At 50.3% G+C, this 22,576-nt stretch overlaps 1 protein-coding gene across 1 annotated transcript; it reads left to right on the plus strand.

Moving 5' to 3' along the window:
* The first annotated feature begins 312 nt into the window (after nt 1-312).
* LOC133577217 (cell adhesion molecule CEACAM5-like) lies at nt 313-20,535 on the plus strand. Its single transcript, XM_061930848.2, has 10 exons — nt 313-414; nt 490-807; nt 2,020-2,174; nt 2,242-2,368; nt 9,488-9,766; nt 17,734-18,012; nt 18,171-18,425; nt 18,494-18,611; nt 20,057-20,099; nt 20,175-20,535. Exons 1-9 carry the CDS (start codon nt 381-383, stop codon nt 20,073-20,075), a joined length of 1,584 nt encoding a protein of 527 aa, XP_061786832.2. The 5' UTR covers nt 313-380; the 3' UTR covers nt 20,076-20,099; nt 20,175-20,535.
* The last annotated feature ends 2,041 nt before the right edge of the window (nt 20,536-22,576 follow it).

The raw sequence follows: 22,576 nt of genomic DNA on the forward strand, positions 1-22,576 counted from the left end.
CATGGAGACGGGACAGGCGCCAGCTGCTGAGCCGTGACGTCAGCGTCCGGACTTACCCAATTAAGACCACAATATGAATATTAACACACATATTTATAAATAAACATATATTATTCCAATAATAGTATTCATATTTATGTGTGAAAATATACCAAGTATTTGTTTGGACTCACTCGCTTACCTGTGACGTCACAGCCCACGGCCGTGAGGCAGTACCCCACGTGGCCGCGGGGCGGCAGCACTTGTGCGTTGTCAGTGGCGCGCGTCGGTTGTACATGAACGGATGGCGGAGTGCGCATGCGCGCGCGCGCTCACCTCGCCTGGGTGTGTCCGCCCGTGGGAGCAGGTAGTGCCGCATTTTGGGCTCAGCTTCGTGGACGATGGCGCGCGTCGTGTCGGTGCTCTTCTTCTTGGGTAAGACGCACATCCGGGTTCGGACAGGTGAGTCGTGCACAGGTGACCCCCCCCCCCTCCCTCTCTCACCTCCAGGATGTTGCGCGGCGCGAAACATTTTGCCGCCGGACCCCGTGGACGCCATCGTGGGAAAGAACGTGACGTTCCGAACCCTGCTGGACAAGCCCGCCTTCTTGGTCATCATCTGGAAGTTCCAAAGCGAGCGCATCCTGACCCTCAGCCCCACATCCGTCAACGTGAACGCGCCCTACGAGGGCCGCGTGTCCGTGGACGAGCAGAACGGCTCGCTGCACCTGAGCGCGCTCACCAAGGACGACAGCGGGGACTACAGCGTGTCCGTCGTGGCCGAGGACGGCTCCACGGAGGACGGCAATATCCAGCTGCGCGTCGCCGGTGAGTGTGCGCGACTTTCCGGTCGGGACTACTTTCCTCGGCGGAGGGAAGTTGGGACATTCCACAAGCGGACGTGCGAGCTCAGGGCGTGGCTCCGCCCCCTCACGCGCACTTTTACGCACAAGTGAAATGTAGGCCGCTTTTTCCCAGAATTCCCCGGGGCGACGCTTGCGTCACTTCCGGTAAAGAGCACCTGTGTGAAAATGGCTCATTGTCATTGCAGATATGAGAATAAGACGCGCTTTTTAAACATTTTATACAAATGTTTTTAATGTTCTTAACAAATCTACAAAAAACGTTTTATACAAGAGTTGTATAAGACATGATGTAAGTGTCTATATTAGCCTACTATCAAAATGACTTTAAAAGTCTTATAATGAAGACAACACATGGTGTAAGTGTTTATATTAGCCTACTATCAAAATGGCTTCAAAAGTCTTATATAAGTGTTATAATGAAGGCAACACATGATGTAAGTGTCTATATTAGCCTACTATCAAAATGACTTCAAAAGTCTTATACAAGTGTTTTAATGAAGGCAACACATGATGTAAGTGTCTATATTAGCCTACTATCAAAATGACTTTAAAAGTCTTATATAAGTGTTATAATGAAGACAACACATGATGTGTCTATATTAGCCTACTATCAAAATGACTAAAAGTCTTATATAAGTGTTATAATGAAGGCAACACATGATGTAAGTGTCAATATTAGCTATATTAGCCTACTATCAAAATGACTTTAAAAGTCTTATACAAGTGTTATAATGAAGACAACACATGATGTAAGTGTCTATATTAGCCTACTATCAAAATGACTTAAAGTCTTATAAAAGTGTTATAATGAAGGCAACACATGATGTAAGTGTCTATATTAGCCTACTATCAAAATGACTTTAAAAGTCTTATACAAGTGTTATAATGAAGGCAACATATGATGTAAGTGTCTATATTAGCCTACTATCAAAATGACTTTAAAAGTCTTATATAAGTGTTATAATGAAGACAACACATGGTGTAAGTGTCTATATTAGTTATATTAGCCTACTATCAAAATGGCTTTAAAAGTCTTATATAAGTGTTATAATGAAGACAACACATGGTGTAAGTGTCTATATTAGCCTACTATCAAAATGACTTCAAAAGTCTCAAGTTGACAGCCAATCACAGAGTTGATGGCGATCACATGACGTCACGCACCTGCACGCAGAGTCCTTGGTCATCAGATCCAGCGTCGCCGAGGCCGTGGAACATAACGACACGGTGGTCCTGACCTGCACCGCCATCGGCTCCTTCCAGAAGTTCACCTGGCTCAACGGGACCACGCCCATCACCGTGGACGGCAAGCGCCTGGTGCTCAAGGAGGTCAGTGTGTCCTTGGACTTGCCCCCCCCCGGACCCGCCTGAGACCTCTTGTCTTTTGCCAGCGCAGAACGACACGTCCAGCCAGCTGACCATCGCCGGCGTTCTCCGGACCGACCTGCCGGGACCCGTCTACTGCACGGCCACAAATAAGGTGGACACGGACAAGAGCGCCCCCTTTAGCCTCCCGGTCCACTGTAAGTACTGCACCTTGGCTTCTGCAATGCTAACCACACCAGCTGCTTATTTATGGTGGCTAGCTGCTTTAGCATGCTGCTAAGCTAACATGCTAACTGCCGCATCATGTTTCTAAGTTGCTTTATTCAATTGATGGACTAGTGGCTAGCTGCTTTAGCATGCTGCTTAGATACCGTATTTTCCGCAGTATAAGGCGCACCAGGCTATAAGGCCCACCCTCAATGAATGGCCTATTTTAAAACTTTGTTCATATATAAGGTGCACCGCATTATAAGGCGCATAGAATAGACGCTACAGTAGAGGCTGGGGTTGCGAGACCTGCTGTGGCTCAATATTGGCCCATATATAAGGCGCACCGGATTATAAGGCCCACCCTCAATGAATGGCCTATTTTAAAACTTTGTTCATATATAAGGTGCACCGCATTATAAGGCGCATAGAATAGACGCTACAGTAGAGGCCGGGGTTGCGAGACCTGCTGTGGCTCAATGTTGGTCCATATATAAGGCGCACCGGATTATAAGGCGCACTGTGAGCTTTTGAGAAAATTGGAGGTTTATAGGTGCGCCTTATAGTGCGGAAAATACGGTAACCATGTTATAAGCTGGGCTGGCAGCTAGCTAAGCTAACATGCTAACTGCTGCATCATGTTTCTAAGTTGCTTTATTCAATTGATGGACTAGTGGCTAGGTGCTTTAGCATGCTGCTTAGGTACCGCAGTATAAGGCACACCGGATTATAAGGCGCACCCTCAATGAATGGCCTATTTTAAAACTTTGTTCATATATAAGGTGCACCGCATTATAAGGCGCACCCTCAATGAATGGCCTATTTTAAAACTTTGTTCATATATAAGGCGCACCGCATTATAAGGCGCATAGAATAGACGCTACAGTAGAGGCTGGGGTTGCGAGACCTGCTGTGGCTCAATATTGGTCCATATATAAGGCGCACCGGATTATAAGGCGCGCTGTCAGCTTTTGAGAAAATTGGAGGTTTTTAGGTGCGCCTTATAGTGCGGAAAATACGGTAACCATGTTATAAGCTGGGCTGGCAGCTAGCTAAGCTAGCATGCTAACTGCCGCATCATGTTTCTAAGTTGCTTTATTCGATTGATGGACTAGTGGCTAGCTGCTTTAGCATGCTGCTTAGGTACCGCAGTATAAGGCACACCGGATAATAAGGCGCACCCTCAATGAATGGCCTATTTTAAAACTTTGTTCATATATAAGGTGCACCGCATTATAAGGCGCACCCTCAATGAATGGCCTATTCTAAAACTTTGTTCATATATAAGGTGCACCGCATTATAAGGCGCATAGAATAGACGCTACAGTAGAGGCTGGGGTTGCGAGACCTGCTGTGGCTCAATATTGGCCCATATATAAGGCGCACCGGATTATAAGGCCCACCCTCAATGAATGGCCTATTTTAAAACTTTGTTCATATATAAGGTGCACCGCATTATAAGGCGCATAGAATAGACGCTACAGTAGAGGCCGGGGTTGCGAGACCTGCTGTGGCTCAATGTTGGTCCATATATAAGGCGCACCGGATTATAAGGCGCACCCTCAATGAATGGCCTATTTTAAAACTTTGTTCATATATAAGGTGCACCGCATTATAAGGCGCATAGAATAGACGCTACAGTAGAGGCTGGGGTTGCGAGACCTGCTGTGGCTCAATGTTGGTCCATGTATAAGGCGCAACGGACTATAAGGCGCACCCTCAATGAATGGCCTATTTTAAAACTTTGTTCATATATAAGGTGCACCGCATTATAAGGCGCATAGAATAGACGCTACAGTAGAGGCTGGGGTTGCGAGACCTGCTGTGGCTCAATGTTGGTCCATATATAAGGCGCACCGGATTATAAGGCGCACCCTCAATGAATGGCCTATTTTAAAACTTTGTTCATATATAAGGTGCACCGCATTATAAGGCGCATAGAATAGACGCTACAGTAGAGGCTGGGGTTGCGAGACCTGCTGTGGCTCAATATTGGTCCATATATAAGGCGCACCGGATTATAAGGCGCACTGTGAGCTTTTGAGAAAATTGGAGGTTTATAGGTGCGCCTTATAGTGCGGAAAATACGGTAACCATGTTATAAGATGGGCTGGCAGCTAGCTAAGCTAACATGCTAACTGCTGCATCATGTTTCTAAGTTGCTTTATTCAATTGATGGACTAGTGGCTAGGTGCTTTAGCATGCTGCTTAGGTACCGCAGTATAAGGCACACCGGATTATAAGGCGCACCCTCAATGAATGGCCTATTTTAAAACTTTGTTCATATATAAGGTGCACCGCATTATAAGGCGCACCCTCAATGAATGGCCTATTTTAAAACTTTGTTCATATATAAGGCGCACCGCATTATAAGGCGCATAGAATAGACGCTACAGTAGAGGCTGGGGTTGCGAGACCTGCTGTGGCTCAATATTGGTCCATATATAAGGCGCACCGGATTATAAGGCGCGCTGTCAGCTTTTGAGAAAATTGGAGGTTTTTAGGTGCGCCTTATAGTGCGGAAAATACGGTAACCATGTTATAAGCTGGGCTGGCAGCTAGCTAAGCTAGCATGCTAACTGCCGCATCATGTTTCTAAGTTGCTTTATTCGATTGATGGACTAGTGGCTAGCTGCTTTAGCATGCTGCTTAGGTACCGCAGTATAAGGCACACCGGATAATAAGGCGCACCCTCAATGAATGGCCTATTTTAAAACTTTGTTCATATATAAGGTGCACCGCATTATAAGGCGCACCCTCAATGAATGGCCTATTCTAAAACTTTGTTCATATATAAGGTGCACCGCATTATAAGGCGCATAGAATAGACGCTACAGTAGAGGCTGGGGTTGCGAGACCTGCTGTGGCTCAATATTGGTCCATATATAAGGCGCACCGGATTATAAGGCGCACCCTCAATGAATGGCCTATTTTAAAACTTTGTTCATATATAAGGTGCACCGCATTATAAGGCGCATAGAATAGACGCTACAGTAGAGGCTGGGGTTGCGAGACCTGCTGTGGCTCAATGTTGGTCCATATATAAGGCGCACCGGATTATAAGGCGCACCCTCAACGAATGGCCTATTTTAAAACTTTGTTCATATATAAGGTGCACCGCATTATAAGGCGCATAGAATAGACGCGACAGTAGAGGCTGGGGTTGCGAGACCTGCTGTGGCTCAATGTTGGTCCATATATAAGGCGCACCGGATTATAAGGCGCACCCTCAATGAATGGCCTATTTTAAAACTTTGTTCATATATAAGGTGCATAGAATAGACGCTACAGTAGAGGCTGGGGTTGCGAGACCTGCTGTGGCTCAATATTGGTCCATGTATAAGGCGCACCGGATTATAAGGCCCACCCTCAATGAATGGCCTATTTTAAAACTTTGTTCATATATAAGGTGCACCGCATTATAAGGCGCATAGAATAGACGCTACAGTAGAGGCTGGGGTTGCGAGACCTGCTGTGGCTCAATATTGGTCCATGTATAAGGCGCACCGGATTATAAGGCGCACCCTCAACGAATGGCCTATTTTAAAACTTTGTTCATATATAAGGTGCACCGCATTATAAGGCGCATAGAATAGACGCTACAGTAGAGGCTGGGGTTGCGAGACCTGCTGTGGCTCAATATTGGCCCATATATAAGGCGCACCCTCAATGAATGGCCTATTTTAAAACTTTGTTCATATATAAGGTGCACCGCATTATAAGGCGCATAGAATAGACGCGACAGTAGAGGCTGGGGTTGCGAGACCTGCTGTGGCTCAATATTGGTCCATATATAAGGCGCACCGGATTATAAGGCGCACTGTGAGCTTTTGAGAAAATTGGAGGTTTATAGGTGCGCCTTATAGTGCGGAAAATACGGTAACCATGTTATAAGATGGGCTGGCAGCTAGCTAAGCTAACATGCTAACTGCCGCATCATGTTTCTAAGTTGCTTTATTCAATTGATGGACTCGTGGCTAGCCGCTTTAGCATGCTGCTTAGGTAACCATGTTATCCGCTAGCTGTACTAGCATGTTGTTGTTATCAAGCTAACATGCTAGCTGCTTTGCCATGTCTCCAAGCTAACCATGCCATCTGCTAACTGCTTAGGTAACCAGGTTATCAGTTAGCTGTAAAGGCATTTTGTTGGGCTAGCAGCTCTAACATGCTCATAAGCTAACATGCTAGCTGGTTTAGCATGTTTATAAGCTAACCATGCTATCTTATCGGCATTATTACGCTGCTGGACGAGTGACTACATGCATAAGCGTGCTGCTCAGTTAAGCATGCTATCAGCTAGCAGCACTAGCACGTTGCCGGGCTAGCAGCTGTAGCATGCTGCTAAGCTAACACGCTAACTTCTTTATCGTGTTTCTATCGTGCTTTATCGCATTGATGGACTCGTAGCTAGCCGCTTTAGCATGCTGCTTAGGTAACCATGTTATCAGCTAGCCGTACTAGCATGTTGTCGTTATCAAGCTAACATGCTAGCTGCTTTGCCATGTCTCCAAGCTAACCATGCCATCTGCTAACTGCTTAGGTAACCAGGTTATCATTTAGCTGTAAAGGCATTTTGTTGGGCTAGCAGCTCTAACATGCTCATAAGCTAACATGCTAGCTGGTTTAGCATGTTTATAAGCTAACCATGCTATCTTATCGGCATCACTACGCTGCTGGACGAGTGACTACATGCATAAGCGTGCTGCTCAGTTAAGCATGCTATCAGCTAGCAGCACTAGCACGTTGCCGGGCTAGCAGCTGTAGCATGCTGCTAAGCTAACACGCTAACTTCTTTATCGTGCTTTATCGCATTGATGGACTCGTGGCTAGCTGCTTTAGCATGCTACCTAGGTAACCATGTTATCAGGGAGCTGTACGAGCATTTGCTGAGCTAGTAGCTAGCCGCTCTAAAAAGCTACCAATCCAACATTTTAGCTGCTTTAACATGTTTCTAAGCTAACCATTGCTATCGGCCACAACAATGGAATGGTGGCTAGCTGATGTAGCATGCTGCTTAGGTAACCAGGTTATCAGTTAGCTGTCAAAGCATTTTGTTGGGCTAGCAGCGAGCTAGCCCATCAAACTCTGCAACATCGCGTGGACATCGGGGGCGGTACCTCTGGATTGGCAGACCGGGGTGGTGGTTCCTCTCTTTAAGAAGGGGAACCGGAGGGTGTGTTCCAACTATCGTGGGATCACACTCCTCAGCCTTCCCGGTAAGGTCTATTCAGGTGTACTGGAGAGGAGGCTACGCCGGATAGTCGAACCTCGGATTCAGGAGGAACAGTGTGGTTTTCGTCCTGGTCGTGGAACTGTGGACCAGCTCTATACTCTCGGCAGGGTCCTTGAGGGTGCATGGGAGTTTGCCCAACCAGTCTACATGTGCTTTGTGGACTTGGAGAAGGCATTCGACCGTGTCCCCCGGGAAGTCCTGTGGGGAGTGCTCAGAGAGTATGGGGTAACGGACTGTCTGATTGTGGCAGTTCGCTCCCTGTATGATCAGTGTCAGAGCTTGGTCCGCATTGCCGGCAGTAAGTCGGACACGTTTCCAGTGAGGGTTGGACTCCGCCAAGGCTGCCCTTTGTCACCGATTCTGTTCATAACCTTTATGGACAGAATTTCTAGGCGCAGTCAGGGCGTTGAGGGGATCTGGTTTGCAGGATTAGGTCACTGCTATTTGCAGATGATGTGGTCCTGATGGCTTCCTCCGGCCAAGATCTTCAGCTCTCACTGGATCGGTTCGCAGCCGAGTGTGAAGCGACTGGGATGGGAATCAGCACCTCCAAGTCCGAGTCCATGGTTCTCTCCCGGAAAAGGGTGGAGTGCCATCTCCGGGTTGGGGAGGACATCTTGCCCCAAGTGGAGGAGTTCAAGTACCTCGGAGTCTTGTTCACGAGTGGGGGAAGAGTGGATCGTGAGATCGACAGGCGGATCGGTGCGGCGTCTTCAGTAATGCGGACGCTGTATCGATCCGTTGTGGTGAAGAAGGAGCTGAGCCGGAAGGCAAAGCTCTCGATTTACCGGTCGATCTACGTTCCCATCCTCACCTATGGTCATGAGCTTTGGGTCATGACCGAAAGGACAAGATCACGGGTACAAGCGGCCGAAATGAGTTTCCTCCGCCGAGTGGCGGGGCTCTCCCTTAGAGATAGGGTGAGAAGCTCTGCCATCCGGGAGGAGCTCAAAGTAAAGCCGCTGCTCCTCCACCTGGAGAAGAGCCAGATGAGGTGGTTCGGGCATCTGGTCAGGATGCCACCCGAACGCCTCCCTAGGGAGGTGTTTCAGGAACGTCCGACCGGTAGGAGGCCACGGGGAAGACCCAGGACACGCTGGGAAGACTATCTCTCCCGGCTGGCCTGGGAACGCCTCGGGATCCCCCGGGAGGAGCTGGACGAAGTGGCTGGGGAGAGGGAAGTCTGGGCTTCCCTGCTTAAGCTGCTGCCCCCGCGACCCGACCTCGGATAAGCGGAAGAAGATGGATGGATGGATGGATGGATAGCAGCTAGCTACTCAAGCATACTGCTAAGCCAACATGCTAGCTGCTATAGTATGTTTCTGAGCTAACCGCTAGCTGTATTATCACATTGATGGACAATTGGCTAGCTGTTTAAGTAATCATGTTATCAGCGAGTTGTGGGGCTAGTAGCTTGCTATTTTAGCATGCTGTCAAGCCAACATGTGAGCATTTTTCAAAGCTAACCATGCTAACTGCATTTTTACGTTGATGGTGGCTGGCTACTCCAGCATGCTGCTAAGCCAACATGCTAGCTGCTTTAACATGACGTTTAGATAACCATGCTATCTGCTAGCGGCATTAGCACATTGCTTGCTGTTTGTTTTTGGATATGACAAGTAGGTGCGCATGTAGGTTTGTGTAAGGGTGTGCACGTTTCTGCTTCACAATGGCTGGCTTAGGTGCAGGTCATGTGACTGTTAATATTGCAACACCTCTGCCACACCTCAGCTTACACACACACACACACACACACACACACACACACACACACACACACACACACACACCCACACACCCACAGTGTATACACTAGTTCTACTATCTCACTTCAATGAAATGATGTCACCCGACCACATGACCACGTGGTCTTCAGACGGTCCCGACCCCATCGCCCTCACGCCCGCAGACGTGCCGCGGTTCGTCCGAGCCGGCGCCGACTTTAACCTGACGTGTTCGACGCGCTCCAGCCCGGCCGCCACCATCACGTGGTACCAGAACCAGACCATGTTGGAGATTGCGGGGCCCGTCCTGCCGCTGAGTGTGGTGCAGCGGCACCCCCTGTGGCAGCACATGTCCACCTACACCTGCAGGGCCGCCAACGCCAAGACACGGCGCCAAGTCTCCTCGCGCGGCGCCCCCTTCTCCGTCATTGGTGAGTCATGTGACTGCTTCAGGGCGAGAGTCAACACACACACACACTTACTTGCTTGCTTATGGTTGTCCATCGATTCGATGATGACCATCTTCTTTTATTTATGAGTCTGCTGATGTTTGAAAAGTCCGATCTTTTGAGGTCGGAGACTCAGGTAAAGAAGATACCTGCGCAATGATGGTTTTTAGAGTGGCATGAGGGGTGCGCTTTTCCCAACGCCACTACCTTGATTGTAAGAAGATCGTTCCAGTGGCAAGGGAGACCCTAGACGACCGGCATCTTCTTACAACTGCAGGAAGCTGCCGGAATCCAGGTTTTTGGGAAACCGCCTCAAAGCTTGCCGCCACCAGCTTGCTTTTCTGTCAGGGTGTGCTCCCTTAGCCTTCGTCCGCTTTTACAGCCATTGTGGTGCTTCTCAGTGCTACCATCTTCTGCCTGCTCCACCGTTGAGGTCTTCGGGATCACTCTTAGTCTGGACTCTACCCTTCGACCTGTTCGGCTTGGGTAACCCTGCCAGGAGTACAAGACTCCAGCCGACATAGCTCTAGGGGTCATGGAGACGCGCAAAGTGCCCCACCACGATAAGGTGGTGATCCCGTCGGGACACTCACACACACACACACACACACACACACACACACACACACACACACACACACACACACACACACACACACACACACACACACACACACACACACACACAGTGTGTACACTAGTTCTACTATCTCACTTCAATGAAGTGATGTCACCTGACCACACACACACACACACACAGGTGTGGCACTTGCATGTTTTTTTTTACCTTTCTTTATATAACCTTTTTCCATTTTTACACTCTTACTCCCTTTCGACCGCACTCTTACTCCCTTTTGACGCACTCTTACTCCCTTTCGACCGCACTCTTACTCCCTTTCGACCGCACTCTTACTCCCTTTTGACGCACTCTTACTCCCTTTCGACCGCACTCTTACTTCCTTTCGACCGCACTCTTACTCCCTTTCGACCGCACTTTTACTCCCTTTCGACCCCACTCTTACTCCCTTTCGACCGCACTCTTACTCCCTTTTGACCGCACTCTTACTCCCTTTCGACCGCACTCTTACTCCCTTTTGACCGCACTCTTACTCCCTTTCGACCGCACTCTTACTCCCTTTTGACGCACTCTTACTCCCTTTGACGCACTCTTACTCCCTTTGACGCACTCTTACTCCCTTTCGACCGCACTCTTACTCCCTTTGACGCACTCTTACTCCCTTTTGACGCACTCTTACTCCCTTTGACGCACTCTTACTCCCTTTCGACCGCACTCTTACTCCCTTTTGACGCACTCTTACTCCCTTTGACGCACTCTTACTCCCTTTCGACGCACTCTTACTCCCTTTCGACCGCACTCTTACTCCCTTTGACGCACTCTTACTCCCTTTGACGCACTCTTACTCCCTTTGACGCACTCTTACTCCCTTTCGACGCACTCTTACTCCCTTTCGACCGCACTCTTACTCCCTTTCGACGCACTCTTACTCCCTTTGACGCACTCTTACTCCCTTTCGACGCACTCTTACTCCCTTTCGACCGCACTCTTACTCCCTTTTGACGCACTCTTACTCCCTTTGACGCACTCTTACTCCCTTTCGACGCACTCTTACTCCCTTTCGACCGCACTCTTACTCCCTTTTGACGCACTCTTACTCCCTTTCGACCGCACTCTTACTCCCTTTTGACGCACTCTTACTCCCTTTGACGCACTCTTACTCCCTTTCGACGCACTCTTACTCCCTTTCGACCGCACTCTTACTCCCTTTGACGCACTCTTACTCCCTTTGACGCACTCTTACTCCCTTTCGACGCACTCTTACTCCCTTTCGACCGCACTCTTACTCCCTTTTGACGCACTCTTACTCCCTTTGACGCACTCTTACTCCCTTTCGACCGCACTCTTACTCCCTTTCGACCGCACTCTTACTCCCTTTCGACGCACTCTTACTCCCTTTCGACCGCACTCTTACTCCCTTTCGACCGCACTCTTACTCCCTTTTGACGCACTCTTACTCCCTTTTGACCGCACTCTTACTCCCTTTTGACCGCACTCTTACTCCCTTTCGACCGCACTCTTACTCCCTTTTGACGCACTCTTACTCCCTCTTGACGCACTCTTACTCCCTTTCGACCGCACGCTTACTCCCTTTCGACCGCACTTTTACTCCCTTTCGACCTCACTCTTACTCCCTTTCGACCTCACTCTTACTCCCTCTTGACGCACTCTTACTCCCTTTCGACCGCACTCTTACTCCCTTTCGACCGCACTCTTACTCCCTTTCGACCGCACTCTTACTCCCTTTCAACCGCACTCTTACTCCCTTTCGACCGCACTCTTACTCCCTTTTGACGCACTCTTACTCCCTTTCGACCGCACTCTTATTCCCTTTCGACCCCACTCTTACTCCCTTTCGACCGCACTCTTACTCCCTTTTGACGCACTCTTACTCCCTTTCGACCGCACTCTTACTCCCTTTCGACCGCACTCTTACTCCCTTTCGACCGCACTCTTAATCCCTTTTGACGCACTCTTACTCCCTTTCGACCGCACTCTTACTCCCTTTCGACCGCACTCTTACTCCCTTTCGACCGCACTCTTACTCCCTTTCGACCGCACTCTTACTCCCTTTCGACCGCACTCTTACTCCCTTTCGACCGCACTCTTACTCCCTTTCGACCGCACTCTTACTCCCTTTCGACCGCACTCTTACTCCCTTTCGACCGCACTCTTACTCCCTTTCGACCGCACTCTTACTCCCTTTTGACCGCACTCTTACTCCCTTTCGACCCCACTCTTACTCCCTTTCGACCGCACTCTTACTCCCTTTCGACCGCACTCTTACTCCCTTTCGACCGCACTCTTACTCCCTTTCGACCGCACTCTTACTCCCTTTCGACCGCACTCTTACTCCCTTTCGACCCCACTCTTACTCCCTTTCGACCGCACTCTTACTCCCTTTCGACCGCACTCTTACTCCCTTTCGACCGCACTCTTACTCCCTTTCGACCGCACTCTTACTCCCTTTCGACCGTACTCTTACTCCCTTTCGACCGCACTCTTACTCCCTTTCGACCGCACTCTTACTCCCTTTCGACCGCACTCTTACTCCCTTTTGACGCACTCTTACTCCCTTTTGACCGCACTCTTACTCCCTTTTGACCGCACTCTTACTCCCTTTCGACCGCACTCTTACTCCCTTTTGACGCACTCTTACTCCCTCTTGACGCACTCTTACTCCCTTTCGACCGCACGCTTACTCCCTTTCGACCGCACTTTTACTCCCTTTCGACCTCACTCTTACTCCCTTTCGACCTCACTCTTACTCCCTCTTGACGCACTCTTACTCCCTTTCGACCGCACTCTTACTCCCTTTCGACCGCACTCTTACTCCCTTTCAACCGCACTCTTACTCCCTTTCGACCGCACTCTTACTCCCTTTTGACGCACTCTTACTCCCTTTCGACCGCACTCTTATTCCCTTTCGACCCCACTCTTACTCCCTTTCGACCGCACTCTTACTCCCTTTTGACGCACTCTTACTCCCTTTCGACCGCACTCTTACTCCCTTTCGACCGCACTCTTACTCCCTTTCGACCGCACTCTTAATCCCTTTTGACGCACTCTTACTCCCTTTCGACCGCACTCTTACTCCCTTTCGACCGCACTCTTACTCCCTTTCGACCGCACTCTTACTCCCTTTCGACCGCACTCTTACTCCCTTTCGACCGCACTCTTACTCCCTTTCGACCGCACTCTTACTCCCTTTCGACCGCACTCTTACTCCCTTTCGACCGCACTCTTACTCCCTTTCGACCGCACTCTTACTCCCTTTCGACCGCACTCTTACTCCCTTTCGACCCCACTCTTACTCCCTTTCGACCGCACTCTTACTCCCTTTCGACCGCACTCTTACTCCCTTTCGACCGCACTCTTACTCCCTTTCGACCGCACTCTTACTCCCTTTCGACCGCACTCTTACTCCCTTTCGACCCCACTCTTACTCCCTTTCGACCGCACTCTTACTCCCTTTCGACCGCACTCTTACTCCCTTTCGACCGCACTCTTACTCCCTTTCGACCGCACTCTTACTCCCTTTCGACCGTACTCTTACTCCCTTTCGACCGCACTCTTACTCCCTTTCGACCGCACTCTTACTCCCTTTCGACCCCACTCTTACTCCCTTTCGACCGCACTCTTACTCCCTTTCGACCGCACTCTTACTCCCTTTCGACCGCACTCTTACTCCCTTTCGACCCCACTCTTACTCCCTTTCGACCGCACTCTTACTCCCTTTCGACCGCACTCTTACTCCCTTTCGACCGCACTCTTACTCCCTTTCGACCGCACTCTTACTCCCTTTCGACCGCACTCTTACTCCCTTTCGACCGCACTCTTACTCCCTTTCGACCGCACTCTTACTCCCTTTCGACCGCACTCTTACTCCCTTTCGACCGCACTCTTACTCCCTTTCGACCGCACTCTTACTCCCTTTCGACCGCACTCTTACTCCCTTTCGACCGCACTCTTACTCCCTTTCGACCCCACTCTTACTCCCTTTCGACCGCACTCTTACTCCCTTTCGACCGCACTCTTACTCCCTTTCGACCGCACTCTTACTCCCTTTCGACCGCACTCTTACTCCCTTTCGACCGCACTCTTACTCCCTTTCGACCGCACTCTTACTCCCTTTCGACCGCACTCTTACTCCCTTTCGACCGCACTCTTACTCCCTTTCGACCGCACTCTTACTCCCTTTCGACCGCACTCTTACTCCCTTTCGACCGCACTCTTACTCCCTTTCGACCGCACTCTTACTCCCTTTCGACCGCACTCTTACTCCCTTTCGACCGCACTCTTACTCCCTTTCGACCCCACTCTTACTCCCTTTCGACCCCACTCTTACTCCCTTTCGACGCACTCTTACTCCCTTTCGACCGCACTCTTACTCCCTTTTGACGCACTCTTACTCCCCTTTGACGCACTCTTACTCCCTTTCGACCGCACTCTTACTCCCTTTCGACCCCACTCTTACTCCCTTTCGACGCACTCTTACTCCCTTTCGACCGCACTCTTACTCCCTTTCGACCGCACTCTTACTCCCTTTTGACGCACTCTTACTCCCTTTTGACCGCACTCTTACTCCCTTTTGACCGCACTCTTACTCCCTTTCGACGCACTCTTACTCCCTTTCGACCGCACTCTTACTCCCTTTCGACCGCACTCTTACTCCCTCTTGGCGCACTCTTACTCCCTTTCGACCGCACTCTTACTCCCTCTTGGCGCACTCTTACTCCCTTTCGACCGCACTCTTACTCCCTTTTGACCGCACTCTTACTCCCTTTCGACCCCACTCTTACTCCCTTTCGACCCCACTCTTACTCCCTTTCGACCGCACTCTTACTCCCTTTCGACCGCACTCTTACTCCCTTTCGACCGCACTCTTACTCCCTTTCGACCGCACTCTTACTCCCTTTCGACCGCACTCTTACTCCCTTTCGACCGCACTCTTACTCCCTCTTGGCGCACTCTTACTCCCTTTCGACCGCACTCTTACTCCCTTTCGACCGCACTCTTACTCCCTTTCGACCGCACTCTTACTCCCTTTCGACCGCACTTTTACTCCCTTTCGACCGCACTCTTACTCCCTTTCGACCGCACTTTTACTCCCTTTCGACCGCACTCTTACTCCCTTTCGACCGCACTTTTACTCCCTTTCGACCTCACTCTTACTCCCTCTTGACGCACTCTTACTCCCTTTCGACCGCACTCTTACTCTCTTTTGACGCACTCTTACTCCCTTTCGACCGCACTTTTACTCCCTTTCGACCTCACTCTTACTCCCTCTTGACGCACTCTTACTCCCTTTCGACGCACTCTTACTCCCTTTTGACGCACTCTTACTCCCTTTCGACCGCACTCTTACTCCCTTTCGACCGCACTCTTACTCCCTTTCGACCCCCCTCTTACTCCCTTTCGACCCCACTCTTACTTCCTTTCGACCGCACTTTTACTCCCTTTCGACCCCACTCTTACTCCCTTTCGACCCCACTCTTACTCCCTTTCGACCTCACTCTTACTCCCTCTTGACGCACTCTTACTCCCTTTCGACGCACTCTTACTCCCTTTCGACCGCACTCTTACTCCCTCTTGACGCACTCTTACTCCCTTTCGACCGCACTCTTACTCCCTTTTGACGCACTCTTACTCCCTTTCGACCGCACTCTTACTCCCTTTTGACGCACTCTTACTCCCTTTCGACCGCACTCTTACTCCCTCTTGGCGCACTCTTACTCCCTTTCGACCGCACTCTTACTCCCTTTCGACCGCACTCTTACTCCCTTTTGACGCACTCTTACTCCCTTTCGACCGCACTCTTACTCCCTCTTGGCGCACTCTTACTCCCTTTCGACCGCACTCTTACTCCCTTTTGACGCACTCTTACTCCCTTTCGACCCCACTCTTACTCCCTTTCGACCCCACTCTTACTCCCTTTCGACCGCACTCTTACTCCCTTTCGACCGCACTCTTACTCCCTTTCGACCGCACTCTTACTCCCTTTCGACCGCACTCTTACTCCCTTTCGACCGCACTCTTACTCCCTTTCGACCGCACTCTTACTCCCTCTTGGCGCACTCTTACTCCCTTTCGACCGCACTCTTACTCCCTTTCGACCGCACTCTTACTCCCTTTCGACCGCACTCTTACTCCCTTTCGACCGCACTTTTACTCCCTTTCGACCGCACTCTTACTCCCTTTCGACCGCACTTTTACTCCCTTTCGACCGCACTCTTACTCCCTTTCGACCGCACTTTTACTCCCTTTCGACCTCACTCTTACTCCCTCTTGACGCACTCTTACTCCCTTTCGACCGCACTCTTACTCTCTTTTGACGCACTCTTACTCCCTTTCGACCGCACTTTTACTCCCTTTCGACCTCACTCTTACTCCCTCTTGACGCACTCTTACTCCCTTTCGACGCACTCTTACTCCCTTTCGACCGCACTCTTACTCCCTTTCGACCGCACTCTTACTCCCTTTCGACCCCCCTCTTACTCCCTTTCGACCCCACTCTTACTTCCTTTCGACCGCACTTTTACTCCCTTTCGACCCCACTCTTACTCCCTTTCGACCCCACTCTTACTCCCTTTCGACCTCACTCTTACTCCCTCTTGACGCACTCTTACTCCCTTTCGACGCACTCTTACTCCCTTTCGACCGCACTCTTACTCCCTCTTGACGCACTCTTACTCCCTTTCGACCGCACTCTTACTCCCTTTTGACGCACTCTTACTCCCTTTCGACCGCACTCTTACTCCCTTTGACGCACTCTTACTCCCTTTCGACCGCACTCTTACTCCCTTTTGACGCACTCTTACTCCCTTTCGACCGCACTCTTACTCCCTCTTGACGCACTCTTACTCCCTTTCGACGCACTCTTACTCCCTTTCGACCGCACTCTTACTCCCTCTTGACGCACTCTTACTCCCTTTCGACCGCACCCTTACTCCCTTTTGACGCACTCTTACTCCCTTTCGACCGCACTCTTACTCCCTTTGACGCACTCTTACTCCCTTTCGACCGCACTCTTACTCCCTTTTGACGCACTCTTACTCCCTTTCGACCGCACTCTTACTCCCTTTCGACCCCACTCTTACTCCCTTTCGACCCCACTCTTACTCCCTTTCGACCGCACTCTTACTCCCTTTCGACCGCACTCTTACTCCCTTTCGACCGCACTCTTACTCCCTTTCGACCGCACTCTTACTCCCTTTCGACGCACTCTTACTCCCTTTCGACCGCACTCTTACTCCCTTTCGACCGCACTCTTACTCCCTTTTGACGCACTCTTACTCCCTTTCGACCGCACTCTTACTTTAATTTGACCAGACTTACTTCTTTTATACCACACTCTTCCTCTTACTTCCAGAACCGGTGTTGGGCGTCAATATGAGCGGTCCAAGCGGCGTGCTGATGGCGGGCAACAGCACTGCCAACCTCAGTTGCCGGGCAACAGCGGGCACAGTGATGACCCGGACTTGGCTGAAGGACGGTAAGCCAGTGGTGGGCGGCGGGCGCGTGACGCTGGCAGCCGACGGCGGCTCAGTGATGATTGCGCCGCTGCAAAAGGAGGACAACGGCGAGTACCAGTGTCAGTTCGCCAACCCAGTCAGCAGCCAGAAAGCTTCGTACAAAATGGTGGTCATCTGTGAGTGTTTACTTGATCATCACAAGTTGTGGCCCCCAGGGGTCACGTGTCAGTGGAACGCTAACTTCCTTAGCATTAGCCACAAGGAAGGCCACGCCATGACACGCCCCCTTTGAGGAGTGCAGTGGCATTACATGAATGTGGCTTCCTGTCTGCAGTTGGCCCTGAGGCGGTGGCGGTGAGCGGCAAGAGTGCGGTGGAGGTGAAGGACGCCGTGACGCTCACTTGCTCGGCTGCTTCCGTTCCCCCTGCCAACTTCACGTGGAAGTTCAACGGCACGCTGACCGATGTCAAAACGGCGACGTACGTCATCGGCGAGGCCGTGTACAAGAACACGGGCGCCTACATGTGCCAGGCGCACAACGCCGTCACCGGCAAGACCGCCATGCACACGCACAACCTGTCTGTCAAAGGTGAGACGCCGTGCCGTGGGAGGGATTTACACCTGAAAGTTTTCTCACTTCCTGTGTTGTCGCCGCAGAGGAGGGCACGCTGCAAGGTGTCCTGTCGGACGGTGCCATCGCCGGAATCATCATCGGCATCCTGGTGGCCTTGGGCCTGGCCATCGGCGTCATCTTATACTGCAGACAGAAAGTTCCGTAAGTACTCCGCTTGTGTGGGGGCGGTAGAGATGCGCGGTTTGCGGGCACAACCGCGGAGTCCGCGAATTATCCGCGGATCAAGCGGATGAAATTAAAAAAAATTAGATTTTATCCGCGGGTCGGGTCGGGTCTGGTCGGGTCGGGTCGGGTCGGGTCGGGTCGGGCGGTTGAAATAAAAAAAATTAGATTTTAAATAGATTCAGGCGGGTGGCAGTTAAACCAATTGGTAAATATATATACATAGTTAAATGTTGTTACCCACATACGAAAAACGAGCAGGCACCTGCAGCATATGCCACAACAGAAGAAGAAGAAAAAAAAGAGATGGACACTTTTACGGAGCGGAGAAGGGACGCCTCGCCGGGGTCCGGGACCGAGGCCCCTTCCCCCGAGAGGGCCCCACCGGGAGCCGTAGCTGAGGCGATCCGCGAGAAGGGCCCGACGCACGTCCAGGGTCACCACCGCGCCCACCGCACCGACACCCCGCCTCGTCCGCCTTCGCCGCGGCCGGCGTCACGCGCAGCAGGTAAGCAGCTTACCTGCCCGCCACCCCCGTGGCCGGGGGCTCGTAACAGGGGTCACTCCGCGCGCTCCGCCCGCGCAGCTTACCTGCCCGCCACCCCTGTTGCCGGGGGGCGCGTAACAGGGGTCACTCCGCGCGCAGTGCGCTCACGAAAGGGTTGGGGCTCACCCTGGTTGATATAGACAGCAGGACGGTGGCCATGGACGTCGGAACCCGCTAAGGAGTGTGTAACAACCCACCTGCCGAATCAACTAGCCCTGAAAATGGATGGCGCTGGAGCGTCGGGCCCATAACAGGCCGTCGCCGGCAGCGAGACGCGCTTGGAGGTGTGCTCAGCGCGGCTCCCATATGATTGCGCGCTGGTGTTCGTCTGGGTCATGACAGCGTGGCACGTGAATGTCTGTGCTGCATTGGATCAGTCTCCTTTCTTTAACAGGCAAAAGCTTTATAACCTCACTAATGCCTTGCATCGTCTATATTAGATATATAACAACGGGCGGATGGCGGGCGGGTGCGGTTCTGATCAAATGTTACATCGGGTGGATGGCGGATGGTTGACGACTTTCTGATGCGGTTGCGGATGAAATAATTGCCTATCCGCGCATCTCTAGGGGGCGGAGCTCGAAGCGCCACCTTGTGGCCAACGTCCGCCTTCTGGCACGTTGTCCTGATGGACTCACTCCACGCACAAGAAGCAGCTTGTTTATTTTATTGGCTCGCTCGCACACCACGAATTATCTTGGATTGAATTCTCCTCATTCCTCCGCCGCTGTGGCGTCTTGCAACATGTTGGCCTCGTGCACGCACACACACACACACACACACACACACACACACACACACACACACACACACACACACACACACACACTATGAAGTCCTTGCGTGGCCCTTTCACTGACTTTATGTGTGTTTGTAGGGTGGAGTCCCCGTACTAGTGAGCGTGGTGCACGCTGATGCCGGTAAGTCACATGACCAAGTCCCATGGTGTGTGTGGTCATGAGGGCTGATATGGGATGTTTGTGTTGCGTCCACAGGAGGCACTGGTCCAGACCCCCCGTCTCCCTCCCCCCGTCCCTGTCGACAGAAACGTAGCTCGTTTGCTGGGCTGAGCGGCTGTCAATCATCTGATATTTGCCTTCGTCACCTCACCGCCTGTTTGGCACCGCCCACAGCTGGGCAGGATGCCCAACCAATCCGTTACATCGATGATGGACTTTGTGACTGTCTGGAAACCAGAGGACACACACACACACCCTGTGGTGGGCGGACTCTAAGCCTTATCACATTCCAAAGAATTTGAAATATATATTTGATCCCGAGGAGACACACACCCTGTGGTGGGCGGAGTCTAAGCCTCGTCACATTCCAAAAAATTTGAAATATATTTTGATTGTTTACTAGTGTTTATTAGATCACATCATATTACTTCCTTTTCACCGCACTCATACTTCCTTTTGACCACACTCTTACTTCCTTTTGACCACATTTTTACTTCCCTTCAACCGAATTCTTACTTTCTTTTGACCGCACTCTTACTTCCTTTCGACTGCACTCTTACTTCCTTTTGACCACTCTGAATTCCTTTTGACCCCACTATTACTTCCTTCTGACCGCAGTCTGAATTCCTTTTGACTGTAGTCTTACTTCCTTTTGACCGCAGTCTTACTTCCTTTTGACCGCAGTCTTACTTCCTTTTGACACCACTCTTACTTCCTTTTTACCGCAGTCTTCCTTCTGACCGCACTATTTCCTTTTGACCGCAGTCTGAATTCCTTTTGACTAGTCTTACTTCCTTTCGACCGCAGTCTTATTTCCTTCCTTTCGACCGCAGTCTTACATCCTTTTGAAGTTTTACTTCCTTTTGACAACACTGTTACTTCCTTTTGACCGCACTTTTACTTCCTTTTAACTGAACTCTTACTTCCTTTCGATTGCACTCTTACTTCCTTTTGACCACTCTGAATTCCTTTTGACCACACTCTTACTTCCTTCTGACCACACTATTACTTCCTTTTGATCGCAGTCTGAATTCCTTTTGACTGTAGTCTTACTTCCTTTCGACCGTAGTCTTACTTCCTTTCGACCGCAGTCTTACTTCCTTTTGACCACTCTGAATTCCTTTTGACCGCAGTCTTACTTCCTTTCGACCGCAGTCTTACTTCCTTTTGACCACTCTGAATTCCTTTTGACCGTAGTCTTACTTCCTTTCGACCGTAGTCTTACTTCCTTTCGACCATAGTCTTACTTCCTTTCGACCGCAGTCTTACTTCCTTTTGACCACTCTGAATTCCTTTTGACTGTAGTCTTACTTCCTTTCGACCGTAGTCTTACTTTTTTTCGACCGCAGTCTTACTTCCTTTTGACCACTCTGAATTCCTTTTGACCGCAGTCTTACTTCCTTTCGACCGTAGTCTTACTTCCTTTCGACCGCAGTCTTACTTCCTTTTGACCACTCTGAATTCCTTTTGACTGTAGTCTTACTTCCTTTCGACCATAGTCTTACTTTTTTTCGACCGCAGTCTTACTTCCTTTTGACCACTCTGAATTCCTTTTGACCGCAGTCTTACTTCCTTTTGACCGCAGTCTTACTTCCTTTTGACCACTCTGAATTCCTTTCGACCGTAGTCTTACTTCCTTTCGACCGCAGTCTTACTTCCTTTTGACCACTTTGAATTCCTTTTGACTGTAGTCTTACTTCCTTTTGACCACTCTGAATTCCTTTTGACTGTAGTCTTACTTCCTTTCGACCGTAGTCTTACTTCCTTTCGACCGCAGTCTTACTTCCTTTTGACCACTCTGAATTCCTTTTGACCGCAGTCTTACTTCCTTTTGACCGCAGTCTTACTTCCTTTTGACCACTCTGAATTCCTTTCGACCGTAGTCTTACTTCCTTTCGACCGCAGTCTTACTTCCTTTTGACCACTTTGAATTCCTTTTGACTGTAGTCTTACTTCCTTTTGACCACTCTGAATTCCTTTTGACTGTAGTCTTACTTCCTTTCGACCGTAGTCTTACCTTTTTTCGACCGCAGTCTTACTTCCTTTTGACCACTCTGAATTCCTTTTGACTGTAGTCTTACTTCCTTTCGACCGTAGTCTTACTTTTTTTCGACCGCAGTCTTACTTCCTTTTGACCACTCTGAATTCCTTTTGACCGCAGTCTTACTTCCTTTTGACCGCAGTCTTACTTCCTTTTGACACCACTCTTACTTCCTTTTTACCGCAGTCTTCCTTCTGACCGCACTATTTCCTTTTGACCGCAGTCTGAATTCCTTTTGACTAGTCTTACTTCCTTTCGACCGCAGTCTTACTTTCTTTTGACCGCTGTCTGAATTCCTTTTGACCGCACTCTTACTTCCTTTCAACCGCACTCTTACTTCCTTTCTACCGCACTCTTACTTCCTTTCCATCGCAGTCTTACTTCCTTTTGACCGCAG

Source organism: Nerophis lumbriciformis, linkage group LG37, assembly GCF_033978685.3.
Source record: "Nerophis lumbriciformis linkage group LG37, RoL_Nlum_v2.1, whole genome shotgun sequence".
NCBI lineage: Eukaryota > Metazoa > Chordata > Actinopteri > Syngnathiformes > Syngnathidae > Nerophis > Nerophis lumbriciformis.